Source organism: Xyrauchen texanus, chromosome 1 (genome assembly GCF_025860055.1).
Source record: "Xyrauchen texanus isolate HMW12.3.18 chromosome 1, RBS_HiC_50CHRs, whole genome shotgun sequence".
Taxonomy (NCBI): Eukaryota; Metazoa; Chordata; class Actinopteri; order Cypriniformes; family Catostomidae; genus Xyrauchen; species Xyrauchen texanus.
This window is the reverse complement of record NC_068276.1, coordinates 21,787,425-21,801,501: the sequence shown is the minus strand read 5'-3', so window position 1 is coordinate 21,801,501 and position 14,077 is coordinate 21,787,425. Positions and strand designations below refer to the sequence as shown.

General features: G+C 38.2%; 1 protein-coding gene across 1 annotated transcript in view; it reads right to left on the bottom strand.

Moving 5' to 3' along the window:
* The window catches only part of tesk1b (testis associated actin remodelling kinase 1b), a 35,324-nt gene extending 22,007 nt beyond the window's left edge, over positions 1–13,317 (bottom strand). Inside the window, exon 1 of the mRNA XM_052131358.1 lies at positions 12,267–13,317. Coding sequence (XP_051987318.1) covers positions 12,267–12,533 — 267 coding nt within the window. The 5' untranslated portion in view covers positions 12,534–13,317. The remainder of the gene's footprint in view (positions 1–12,266) is intronic.
* Positions 13,318–14,077: the final 760 nt, after the last annotated feature.

Below are 14,077 nucleotides of genomic sequence, written 5' to 3'. Positions count from 1 at the left end.
AAAAGCGTCCTTGTCAAGAGCTTGGACTTTACTTAAATTTAACATTTACCTTTGGGTGGCAAATGCTGTCTGCTTAAAACTACAGCCTATGAAAAACAACAGGCTCTTCCTCCAGGGTGCATTTACCAGCCTGAAAAGCCAGATTCTCCATTGGACTGCATTCAAATTTGGAGACCTTTTTTGTCTTAATTTAGACATCAAGTACACAAAAAGTAAGCTTGTTTTATTCTAATAATTTCAAAGACTGGTACCAAGATACAAATGGACATCCATAGGGCTGCCCGACCAAAGAATTTCCTAGTCGAACAGTAAGCGTTCGATTAAGCCATTAGTCGACTATTCATTGCACGTTTATGATATTAATTAAATTACTTATATATATTTTGGGGGGGCATCAGAAAATGGTTTGTGTTCCAGGGCTGAGAGAGAATATTACAAGTAGCATTACTTACACTGTTCTACATAACAGAGAAATACTGAACCGTAACTATGAGCCTTTAAAATATACATTTTACAAGCGCAAGACGAAGCAAGCCACAGCGACACCAGGAAAAGCTGTAATTATTCTAAACGTGTCGGAAAAATCAGCAAGGAGACTGTCTGAACATTTTGTTAATTTATAGAGAGAAATACACATTAGGGTTGTGCCGACAGCCGATGATCTCAGGGATCGACCACTGGCTAGTAAATGTTCAGATTTCACTCACCAGTGATTGTGTATTATAGTGGTGAAGAAGTTCAGCACAGTACTGAGAATGCTTTGACTTGTTTTGTGTGTCCCAAGATGAAATCCACACAATCCATTTGTCATTGAAGAATGCCTCTTAATACCTTTTCTGTTCTGCTCAAAGAACAAAACAAAAAGAAATCATATTTATTTTGAATCATGCATAGCACGGATGAGATAAAGCCGTTTAATTCTCTCTCGTTAGCACATGCTCATTTTACAGATACTCTTTACAGAACTGCTGGTTTTCTTAAAGAGAAAGTACCAGTTTTTAGCACATGTTCAACAGATCAATTTTATCACCTGTAAATTGTACAATTTATGAATGTAAACAATAAACATGTAACAAAATATTACATAAGTAATTTGCATTATCAGGGAGAGAATTTCTTTCAAAAGGTAAGCTAAATGGAAATATAATTGATATAGAATCGAAATTGAATTAAATTGAGAGCTTGTGAATGCGAATCGAATCAGGAAATCTGGTTCAAAATGTATCAATCTTGCAATAACATGTAAGGGGGAACTTGCACCCTTCAAAAGGTCACAGAAATGCAAATAGACATACTGTATTTCATAATTTGCTTTAAATTAATTTTAAATAAATAATATATTATTTTAGAAATATGAGTAACACTGGTAATGTAATGAAGTAACTAAAATTAGTAACTGTAATCTGATTACAAAAATTTTAAATGTGTTGTATAACACTAACTTTGACTTAAAAGCAATTATATTACAGTAACTAGTACTTACATTGAAACTGGATTACATCCAGCACTATATGGCACACACAGACAGACACACACGCGCACTCATTTTAAGAGATAGACAAACACAAAAACTAGCATCAACAATACGTTTAGCACAGTTATTCGGCATTTAGCTTCAGTCCATACACAGTTTGTATTATAATTTCTGTTGTTTATTACAGGAATTTAACCTGTGGTTAAAAGCCTTGCGCAAGCATACAATGATGATAGAAGAGCTAAGCAATTCTCTAGTTTATCAGTCACCCCTTTCAGGTTTTAAATATAGATTTTTGTTTTTTCAGCAATAATTTGTAACCTCACTGCCACCAAAATTTTTCAAATATCACAAAGACACACCTGCTGTTAGAACACAGGTAAGGTTGCTCCAACATGCAGTCACAAGTAGGCTTCAAACATTGTTCAGACTGAGCTGATATTTAAAATATACGCAAACACAAACAAACGTGCAGGAGCTCACAGCCCAGTGAAAGCAATAGAGCTTGACAGCCATGCATGCCCTGACTAGTAACAAGAATAGAAAGAGAGAGGGAGTGAGAAAGGAGACAGACGGGAGAATGCAAAAGGAAAGCACTAAAGAGGGACACTGTGTTGTAAATCCAGGCTTTCAGAATCGTGTCAAAACTAGCTTGCAAATTGTTTACAACCTCAGACTGTCTGACCAATCAGAATATGTCGTTAACAATCGGTTCACAAATCCCCTCCCACTCCAACTTCACAGTCAAGTGTACCACAATGTACAGTGGCATACTAGATGAATTTCCATTACACTCCCCAAATCTATAATGAATGGAGCTCGAGTCTTGAGCCCATCTTCAAAGTGTATGACACAGTGAAGGTAACCAGATAACATCTAAAACATTATTTTCTAATTGTAGAGCTCAAAGACATGTTACCGTGACATCCTTTGTGAAACGCAGAGTGGTGTGCGGTCACCAGACTCATTTTATAATATTTCAGAAACACCCACCGATCACACTCAATACAGTGAAATTGACAAAGCTCAAAGGCAAGACTACACAAATATATAACATGAATAAGTAATTTGGTTTAATACACTTTTTAAAATTTTTAACGAATACTCAAATTTGATTTCCTTTCATGCCCTTATGCTACAGACCATTTCAAGGACGGTTCGACTGCCATCTTTGTCCCCCAACATTTCCGACTAGTTGCTGAACTCTTAAAAAACAACAGCGAGAAGCGCTTCATTCATAGTGACTTTAACATGATTAACGTTACAAACTTTAAAACAATTGTCATAAAATGTCATTATTTAAATTTGGACTGTTTTGTTCGGTGTCTGGAACCACTGCACTGAACTGAACTGAACTGCTGCAGTGAAGAGAGATGGCTGGATACATGCAGTACTGAATAATAAATGAAGCTGCACAAGTCATTTACATTTAGTCCTTTAGCAGATACTTTTATCCAAAGTGACTTAATAATAAAAAAAGGAATACAAGCAATTTGTCACACGATAGTCAACAATATCTGCATTGCACTGTCAGGTTCTCAGAGTAGCTGTAGTAGTATAAAGGCTAGCGCAGAGGAAAGAGACCCACAAGGAAAGATTTTTTTTTTATAAAAAAAACCTTCCGCTGTCTGCAAATCACGCACTTGCAGCATTAACAGCTTAATATTACAAGCGATTCAATATTCCCGAATAATCGGGAGCATCTAAACTACGATACACTTTCATCGCCTCTCTCGCATAGAGGCACTCAGTATCAACAACAAGTCACTTTAGGTAAACATTTGAGGTTCTTTAAGAATCGACTCGGCATTAGGGCTGTCACGATAAAGAAATATGGCTGACGAGAATTGTCAAACAAATAATTGCTATACATTACATAGCAAGTCTCTATTTATGATAGTAAGAACGACAAACAATCTGCATAATTCTACACAATTGTATGTAAAAGTGGGCCTGCAATTGATTAGCAAAACTATTTCAACACTATAACATTAGCGAGCAGGTTAGCAGAGGCCTACAGCTGAGCACTGGGTGTACACCGTAGCTACAACACAAAACTCTATTTGAACTCAAATAATCAAGCATACAGTCCAGCTGTTTCTTGTAGTTCTTGAGCAGTGTTGTCTGTGGGAGAGAATAACTCCCTTTAGCATGGACTTTGTGCTTTGCAGACATTTTACATGGAAAGGCAAAATCCCAAAAAGCATAATAGGACCTCATTAATGCACACTGTAATGAATGCTTGTACTTTCAATCAGTCAACATCCCACTTAGACTTTGGGAAATGTTTAAAGTTACTAAAATTGAAGCTATTTTACAGAGTTGCTGCAGAGTTTTAATACCTTTTTCAACACCTGAACAGATCAGATTAATAGCCATATAAAAACAAACTCACTAAAATCACAATCTAAAAAAAAAGTTTAAAATACAAGTTTTACACAAACAGTATATATCACATAAAAAAAAATGTATGTACCATTATATTAATAAATATTAGAGGTCGACCAATATTGGATTTTGCCAATACAATAATGTGTTAATAAATGCAATTTATCTGCCAATAGTTAAAAAATGTGTAGCCTGTATTAAATGTTCTTAGTCTTTCTGTGATGGGAGGGCCAGACAGAGGCTTCAAGAGTCCATATTTAATTAAATTCCAGATGCAATTTATGGTGTAACCAAAATACCATTAACCAGGGGAAATCTATCCATCCATCCATCCATCCATCCATACAGGTGAAACTCGAAAAATTAGAATATCGTGCAAAAGTTCATTAATTTCAGTAATTCAACTTAAAAGGTGAAACTAATATATTATATAGACTCATTACAAGCAAAGTAAGATATTTCAAGCCTTTATTTGATATAATTTTGATGATTTTGGCTTACAGCTTATGAAAACCCCAAATTCAGAATCTCAGAAAATTAGAATATTACATGAAATCAATTAAAAAAAAGGATTTTAAATACAGAAATGTCGGCCCTCTGAAAAGTATAATCATGCATATGTACTCAGTACTTGGTTTGGGCCCCTTTTGCATTAATTACTGCCTCAATGCGGCGTGGCATGGATGCTATCAGCCTGTGGCACTGCTGAGGTGTTATGGAAGACCAAGATGCTTCAATAGCGGCCTTCAGCTCTTCTGCATTGTTTGGTCTCATGTCTCTCATCTTTCTCTAATGCCCCAGATCTCTATGGGGTTCAGGTCGAGAGTTTCCTGGCCAATCAAGCACTGTAAAACCATGGTCATTGAACCAGGTTTTGGTACTTTTGGCAGTGTGGGCAGGTGCCAAGTCCTGCTGGAAAATGAAGTCAGCATCTCCATAAAGCTTGTCTGCTGAAGGAAGCATGAAGTGCTCTAAAATGTCCCGGTAGATGGCTGCGTTGACTCTGGACTTAATAAAGCACAGTGGACCAACACCAGCCGATGACATGGCTCCACAAACCAACACAGACTGTGGAAACTTCACACTGGACTTCAAGCATCTTGGATTGTGTGCCTCTCCATTCTTCCTCCAGACTCTGGGACCTTGGTTTCCAAATGAGATGCAAAATTTGCTCTCATCAGAAAAGAGGACTTTGGACCACTGAGCAACAGACCAGTTCTTTTTTTCTTTAGCCCAGGTAAGACGTTTGACATTTGAAGCCCATGTCCAGGACCCGTCTGTGTGTGGTGGCTCTTGATGCAGTAACTCCAGCCTCAGTCCACTCCTTGTAAAGCTCCCCACACATTTGAATGGCCTTTTCCTGACAATCCTCTCCAGGCTACGGTCATCCCTGCTGCTTGTGCACCTTTTTCTTCCACACTTTTCCTTTCCACTTAACTTTCTATTAATGTGCTTTGATACAGCACTTTGAGAACATCCAACTTCTTTTGCAATTACCTTTTGAGGCTTTCCCTCCTTGTGGAGGGTGTCAGTGATGGTTTTCTGCACAACTGTCAGGTCAGCAGTCTTCCCCATGATTGTGAATTCAACTGAACCAGACTGACAGACCATTTAAAGGCTCAGGAACCCTTTGCAGGTGTTTAGCTGATTAGAGTGTGACACTTTGAGCCTACAATACTGAACCTTTTCACAATATTCTAATTTTCTGAGATTCTGAATTTGGGGTTTTCATATGCTGTAAGCCATAATCATCAAAATTATATCAAATAAAGGCTTGAAATATCTTACTTTGCTTGTAATGAGTCTATATAATATATTCGTTTCACCTTTTAAGTTGAATTACTGAAATTAATGAACTTTTGCACGATATTCTAATTTTTCGAAGTTTCACCTGTGTATATATATATATATATATATATATATATATATATATATATATATATATATATATATATATATATATATATATATATATATATATATATATATATATATATATATATATATATATATATATATATATATATATAAAATTCATAGCATGGAACTTTTCACTTTGAAATACACCGGGAATGAGAGTCACGTGACACCATGCGAGGATCGGACGTATGAACGAGCTCTGTGCACTTTGCTAGTTTTTTTTCCTCATTTCTCCCAATCTGGAATGCCCAATTCCTACTACTTAGTAGGTCCTTGTTGTGGCACGGTTACTCACCTTAATCCACTTGGTGGAGGACAAGTCGCAGTTCCCTCTGCTTCTGAGACAGTCAATCTGTGCATCTCATCACGTGGCTCGCTGTGCATGTCGAGGCTTATGCTGCTCTCTGCGATCCACACACAAATTTCCACGCACCCCATTGGGAGCGAGAACCACTACTTGCGACCATGAGGAGGTTACCCCATGTGACACTACCCTCCCTAGTAACCAGGCCAATTTGGTTGCTTAGGAGACCTGGCTGGGGTCACTCAGCACACCCTGGATTCAAACTCGTGACTCCAGGGGTGATGGTCAGAGTCAATACTAGTTGAGCTACCCAGGCCCCACACATTGCTAGTTTTAATACTTTTTATGACATAAACCGATGACATTCGATACACTCCGTTCCATAACTGTTCTAGATTAAAAATTAAGAATTCAAAATTAGAGTTGGGCTCTGGAGACATTAAAAGACATTTAGGTGCTCAAGCAGGCTGCGGTCCTGGGAATCGATTTGGTCGGAGAGGTGTGGGAAATGTGGCGAGAGATGCTGAACATGTCAGCAATGCTGACGAAGGTCGTTGCTGACTTGGAGGATCTTGCTGCGATACGTCGATAGATCACTGCCATGGAGGCAAAGTTCACTGATGTGGTCACAGGAGTGGGGGATGTAGAGAACAGATTAATTACCTGGAGTCATTGGAAAGGGAATTATCTGCTAATCTGCTAGTGACCAAGGTGGATTTGGAGTGGGTCTGGGAGAAGTTGTAGGACATGGGAGAACCATAGCCGGCAGAATACCATCCGTATCATTGGAATCCCTGCAGGAGCAGAGGGACAGGATATGGTGAAATTCCTGGATGGGCTCTTCCCGAATCTGCTCGACATAGCAGGCCATAAGCTGGGAATTGAGTGAGCTCATAGGGTTCCTGCTCGTCGATACGCAGGAGACAGGCTCCGATCAATTCTGGACAAATTTCCGAGATCATCCGATAAAGATATTGCATTACGTGTGGCGAGTAAAGGAAGGCTTTCTTGGAAGAACCACAGCATTATCTTGTTCCCAAACTTTGCGAATTCGACGAGAAGCGTGATCAATTCAAGCAATGCAAGAAACTTTTACACCAACGGAAGGTCACTTTTGCACTGATTTTCCCAGCCAAATTGAGAATAGATGCGAAGGATGGCTGTAAAACTTTCACATGCCCAGAGCAAGCGATGTCTTTCATCAAGTCAATGGAGTGAGCAAGTCATCTCGTTGTACTCACGTTGCAAATTAAGTATGTTTAAATGGGTATGGGTTTGTAGAGGTAGCAGTCTAAATATAATAAATAAAATGTCAAAATAGTGACTTTAAATGTTGAACACATGGGTTTGTATAAGTAGCATGTCTAAATATGAATTTACTTATATAATTGTATACTGTACTGTGGCTTTGATAAATGTCAAGTGAATATGTGTTATAGGTGCCCGGTCTATGACGGTATGCTCAGTGCATCTGTGGTTGTAAAAAATATGAAGTAGCTTAAATGTACCAAGCTACTTTGGCATGTTGCATGCAGTTGCTACTTTCATTTGAAGTGTAGATTTTATTTTAGCTTAATTTTTCTGTTGAGTAGTTTGTAGCTTAGCTTGCTAACTTTTTTTTGAGTAGCTTGCCCAACACTGCATAATGTATCGTTTTGCTATAGTGTGTTGTTCTTTCCAAAGAACAAATAAATGAATTATGTAAATGAAATAAGTTGAGTTATGTAGGAAATAAGTAAAATTGTACTACTTTTAAAATCTAAGATTAATGTCAGTCTAATGTCAGTAAACAAAAAAAGGTAATCGTGATCATTTTCCATAGTTAATCGTGATTAAAATAAATGTAATACTGACAGTCCTTACAGCCAAGTCTCCTAAGCAACTAAATTGGCCACGTTGCTAGGGAGGGTAGAGTCACATGGGGTAACCGCCTTGTGGTCCTGATTAGGGGTTCTTGCTCTTAATGGGTCAAGTGGTAAGTTGTGTGTGGATCGCGGAGAGTAAATGAACTTCCCTTGCTGTGAGTCTCCACGGTGTCATGCACAGCGAGCCACGTGATAAAATGCACGGATTGACTGTCTCAGACTTGTCCTCCGCCACACGGATTGATGCGAGTAACCGTGACACCAAGAGGACCTACTAAGTAGTGGGAATTGAGCATTCCAAATTGGGAGTAATGGGGATAAAACATTTTTTTAATCTACTGACAGTCCTAATTTTATTATATTAAATTATGCAATAGTATAATATTGATGTCCTAATTTATTCACTTTCTCACATCTTTTTAATGCTCTAATGTTTGAGTATTAGTTTCATAATTTTATCACTCCAGAGAATTAGAGTAAGTGTATGAACACTGCATGAACAAGCTATGACCACAAATATTTGCCATTACACAATAGCTTAAATTGAAGCTGGAGTGCTTTGAGTTCACTATCAAAGTGTATATTTGTTCGTTTAAATTTTCGTGGGAGTTGGCGTGAGCATCTGCTGACACTGTATGCATCAGAGCTCTCACGCAGACTCACCAGATATAGGAGCTGCTCTGGATGACATCGGCTCAGTAACGCTCGGAGTTCAGCTGAATGACACAAACGCGTCGTTGAGCGTTCCAATTCCTTTTTTATTGTTTAGGTCCTTGAAATGGTCTATATGAACTCACTCCAGCATAATTTCATCAGAGTAGAAGAGATGAAAGTAGAACATGTATCTCTATTACGTTAAACTCAAAACATTTCCCCATGCAAGTGAGAGTCAGACAAGGCTGACTAAGAATTTTAGAGGTTGTATCTGTAAACAAATGATGCTGAATGAATGAATGAATTAATCCATCTTTCTTTCTTTCTTTCTGTCTGTCTTTTCTATCTATTTATCTATCTTATTCTGTTGCTCAGCTGGTCAAATATCAACATCAGTTTACCAGGGAAAACACATACTGATAAAATGTATGCTTTGACTGAATTGTCAGTTGCTTTGAATAAAAACATTTGACAACTACATGTGTAAATGTAATTTTTACATTTTAAATCTAACAATTATCTATTGAATGTTTTGCTTGTGCCATCTTTAAAAAAAATTTACATTTGGTTTAATCTTTTAGTTGTGCAATGCAATGACATTCATACATTTTTTTTGTGTGCCTTAACCATACAAACACTTTTAGGGCCATGATATATACCCGTATATATACACTTGGGATTGCTTCACATTTCTTCCACACAGTGGTGCAACTTAGGAATGGCTAAAAATGATCCCATTTACATCTGGTATTAAGATGCATTTTAATACTGAAATACAGCGCTAAATACAGGTCTAAAAGTGGTCCAAAACGTTTTGTGATCGGAGGTCAAAAAGGAGGTCAAAAATGCATGTGACTACATCACATTTGAGGTGTAAATGCTAATTCTTCCTGTATGCAAACCCAGACAGTAGTGAAGCGCCTCCCTTTACCTGTCAAACAACCACTGCTCTAAAAAGAGAGTTAAAACTTTGCTGGTTACAAGCATTTTAAAAAGGAAATAATCTGATCAGAATTTTTAAAAAGCGGATAAATAAACAAGCACAAGTACTTCATGGATCTTCTTCAGTGTGTCTGAAATCAAGAAAAAAAGCTTGAATCTGAAAAGCACAGAAGCTCCTTTAAAACAGGTAGACTAAAATTACGGATAATTCTGCTCAAAATTTAGTATTTGTGATTAATCAAATTTCAAATGCATCTGGGAGAAACAGCTTTTTTGCGGTTTATTAGCATGCAGTAGCACACTGACGGAGTGATTGATGTATGTCACATTGAAATCAGAGACCCTACCCTCCAAATCTGAACACAAGTGGTCACAGGAGACACATTTAAGTGACCAGGTGAAAACAGCCATTTGTCTCAACTGACTAAATGCAATTGGATCACCAGAGATGCATCTTAATTCCAAGTGTAAACTGGTTCAATATTGTTTTTTCCTTGCATTGCGATCTTCATTTCAATGATCTTGATATTGTTTCATGACAGATCTTTTATGGTATGCGCAACCCTCTACTACAATGGGAGAAACTCGCTCCCATTTCCAACCAAATTTCACGCTATCGATTAAAATGTCAATGATTAGCCACTGGTTTGTAAATGCTCAGATATCTCCAGATTATCACCAGTAATTGTGTAGTAAAGTGGTGAAGAATACAGCAGCAAGATTCTTCACTGAGTGTTGAGAGTACAGGTTTAGTTTAACTTGTTCATTAAGTCCAAAGATGAGATCCACGCAAATTTGTCATTGAATAATGTTTCTTTTAATACCCTTTCTGTTCTTTACACTCAGTTTAAAAAACAAACAAACATTGAATTCCAATCACGCATAGCACGGATGAGGTGAAGCCATTCTAATCTCTTGTCAACATGTGCACATCTGAACGCTCTTTACTGAAATGCCGGTTTTGTTAAAGAGACAGTACCATTTTTAACACATTTAACAAATCAATGTAAATACTTGTAAATAGTACACATTACGTTATTAAACAATAAACATGAAACAAAATATAATATATAGGCATATTTATTGATGGAATACATGGATTTGTTCATTTTTATAAAGCTAAAATGTGAACAAAATGATGAAAAACTAATAAAATATAATTAGAAAAATTTATATTTTAGTAATTATGTACCAAGTTAGAAACTCTCCAGTTTAATGAACAGCAACATCTGGGAGAGAATTTCTTTGTAAACAAAATGGACATTATAACTGAAATAAACCATATGAATCGATATTGTTTCAAAATTGGCATCGAAAGCTTGACAATAAGGAATCGAATCGGGAAATCTGTATCAATACCCAGCCCAAGTGCTACAACAGAAAAAACACACTCCAAGACTCCATTTGGGAGTTCAAACGCACCAGACAGAAATATATGAAGCCTTAATTCTGGCTGTCCTGATCAATCAGCATCTTGTTCAGAAATCTCACTTAAGACGAAAGTAGCTGTACTTTCGTCTTGGCACATCATGAAAGGAAGACAGCCTGCTGATCCCACAATGAACTTGGGTATCAAACAGGGAGAAAACCAACATTCCCTCGCCTTTCATCACTCTGATTTTATAAAAGTAGGCAGAAAAAAGGGAGAGAACTGCAGTAGTTAGGCGAAGAACATAATAGCTGAAGAAAAAAAATTCCACTGCAGAACTGATGAAATATCAACAAAGTCATTAGTTGAACAGATGCAGGCATGCCCTGAGGTTTTGTCTGACCAACCCTCAGACATCCTTGAGATGGAACAAAAACAATTACAAGAGAATGAACAGAAACAAATTTCAGTCAAGAGCAAAACTCCTTACTATTGCTACAGACAGCAGACTCTAAAAAAAAGAGCAAGATCCTGAAGGGTCGGTCACAACAGGTACTGATGCTGCGAGATTGCTCAACAGTAGGCCATTGATGTAACTAGAGAGGAAAATAATCTAACTCAAGATTAAATTCAAAACAAATGAAAATAAATTGTTTTTTATCATGCTGATCTATTCAATGAGGCTGCCCAGCATTTAATGTCAGAATAATAAAAGTCATATTTACATATTCTATAACACTTTCACTCCAGACAGAAACAAACAGCAGTACAGCATATTTGCATATATATTGACCATATGAGCAGTGACATTCTAGAATGCAGGCAATAACTGGCAGGACGTTCTGACTATATTTGGTGTGTGGTCAGTAAACTGGGTGACAGTGTGAACTTTAAAAGATGGCTAATTAGGTCTCTCTTCTCTGTCAGTCTCACATGCACTGAAAACACCAGACAAGGGTTCCCAGCACACCTGCGTCCTTGTCAACAGGTATCCACTTTCACACCAACGAAGACCAACTGTACACAGGTCACGACCCTTCTGCTTGGGTTATCATTCTTATTTTGCAAAGTGATTCAGAAGGCGGTTCTCTCTGTCTAATCAATAATTTTGAGTGTGTAATGGATCATAAAAGACCATTACAGGGCTGCAACACTTGGAGGCATGTTATGACAGCACAAACATACGTGAAAAAGGATGGTTAGTTGTCAACCTGTCCAAAGTCATGGAAGTCACATAATGATGCATATATTAGTGCACTTTTAAACAAATATTGTGCTTGAAAATGCAGCAACAGAAATGTGTAAATCTACCAGAGACACAAAATGGCATAAAATAAAATACATATCTACCTTGAACACCTCCGAGAAGAAACCTGAGCCGATCTTCTCGCAGATAAAGTCATCTATTCGTGCCAGGCTGGACACGGCGCTGCGCAGCGCCCGGTAAGAGGAGGGCCTGGGCCGGTGTGCCCCGTGAAAGCCGTGTGCGGTGGAATCCGAAGCCTCCGGTTCCAGGTCATCGTGGTCCATAACGCTGGTCGCAGATGACACGATCTCGCGCACTTTAATTCCAGCACGAGCGTTTACATGTCCCTTATACTGGTGCGACACTGACATGCAGTTTCAAGGTCCCTGTAATTGTTTGACAAGAAAAAAAAAAGAGCGGTCCGCCTCGAGATTTAGTTAAGAAAGGCTGTACGAATCCCAGTAGAGCGTCCGGCGCCCGTCAAGCGTAGTTTACTGAACTCAGTCATGTGCGAAATGCGGCTGTGCGCGTGCTGCAAACACCGTCTCACCGATGTTGCACCGATCTTCAGGTCTCGTGCGCCGCTTACTCCATACTGACGTCTGGCCTCATTTTCAGCACCGCATCACTCTCATGATCAAAACAAGAAATTAATCGATGTACATTACACATACATTCAAGCCTTCCGATTAGCCTACTATCTGCCTGCCGTGAATTTGCAAGAGCGAGTCTCGTGATGCATGTTTTGGTGAAGTTGGTCTGAGGTAAATGATAGAGTTAAACGGAGAGCGGCATCTTCCGCTATAGTCGGACTGTGGATAATAAATTATACATAGAGAAGTGAGGCGATCCGAGCTGTTGCGACGTCTCCCAAACCCCTTCATGCGTTTTAAACAGTCTGTATAGCGTCTTTTACTCTCTGAAGCAGCCTTGGTAGAATTATTATCGCGATTTTGTAACTATTCCGTTCATCGTAATGCAGCGTCGATAGTCCCCCAGATTGCCTGCGACGAGCTGCTCTAAAGGTATAAATTTAAGAAGTCTTCGCTTCACCACTAGGCTATCCACTTATTGCCAGCTTTGAATTATCCTGAAATTATTGGATGCGTCGGTTCCACTTATGTTTCATATGTAAACTGGAAGCCCCGATTTGCATCTGTGTGTGCACTCGCAGGAAATGTGTTCAAAGTGAATTTGAGTTCTTATTGGAAACGAGTCACCTGGGCGTGTCCAGCAGCAGCAGTAGCTCACCTGCAGGGGCGCGCGCTCAAGTGTGTTTCTGTGACTTCTGTGGGTTTGATGGAAGGGTCAGGCGAAGCGCGTAAATTCACAACTAACCGTCCTGCAGTGTTGTGATACATTTTATACGAGGATAACACCATGCTATCAAATCTATGATGTGTGAATTATTGAACAAGGCAGTCACTGTTGAGTTATTTATGAGCTAATGATATTTCCCATCCCTAAACCACTTAACCTCACACAAAACTGTACACATCAGATGTAAAGCTAAACATGATTTGACTGATTTATGAGCCATTTTACTAGAAAGGTTCAGAGGGCTCACAAGTAGGTTGTATAGAGTTTTCACTATATCAATTAGGTAACTTCTATGTTTTAAATGTTATATCTGTTTGCGTTTCTGTTTCTGCAGCTGAAGTCACTACTGAATCATTGTACGGGAGAAGTGTGTGTGGTGCCGAGTGTATGACTTGCTGCAGATACAGGGCGGTGGTCGGTCAATATGGATGTTTACTTTTTGGTCAATGGGGATATTTAACTTTTATTGCCAAAATAAGTAAAATCAAAGACATAATTAATTTTATTATTATTTGAAATATACTCAATGATGATGGTTTATATAGTGTATAATATAATAAAAAAAAATTATTAATTAAATTAGTTTTTACCTATT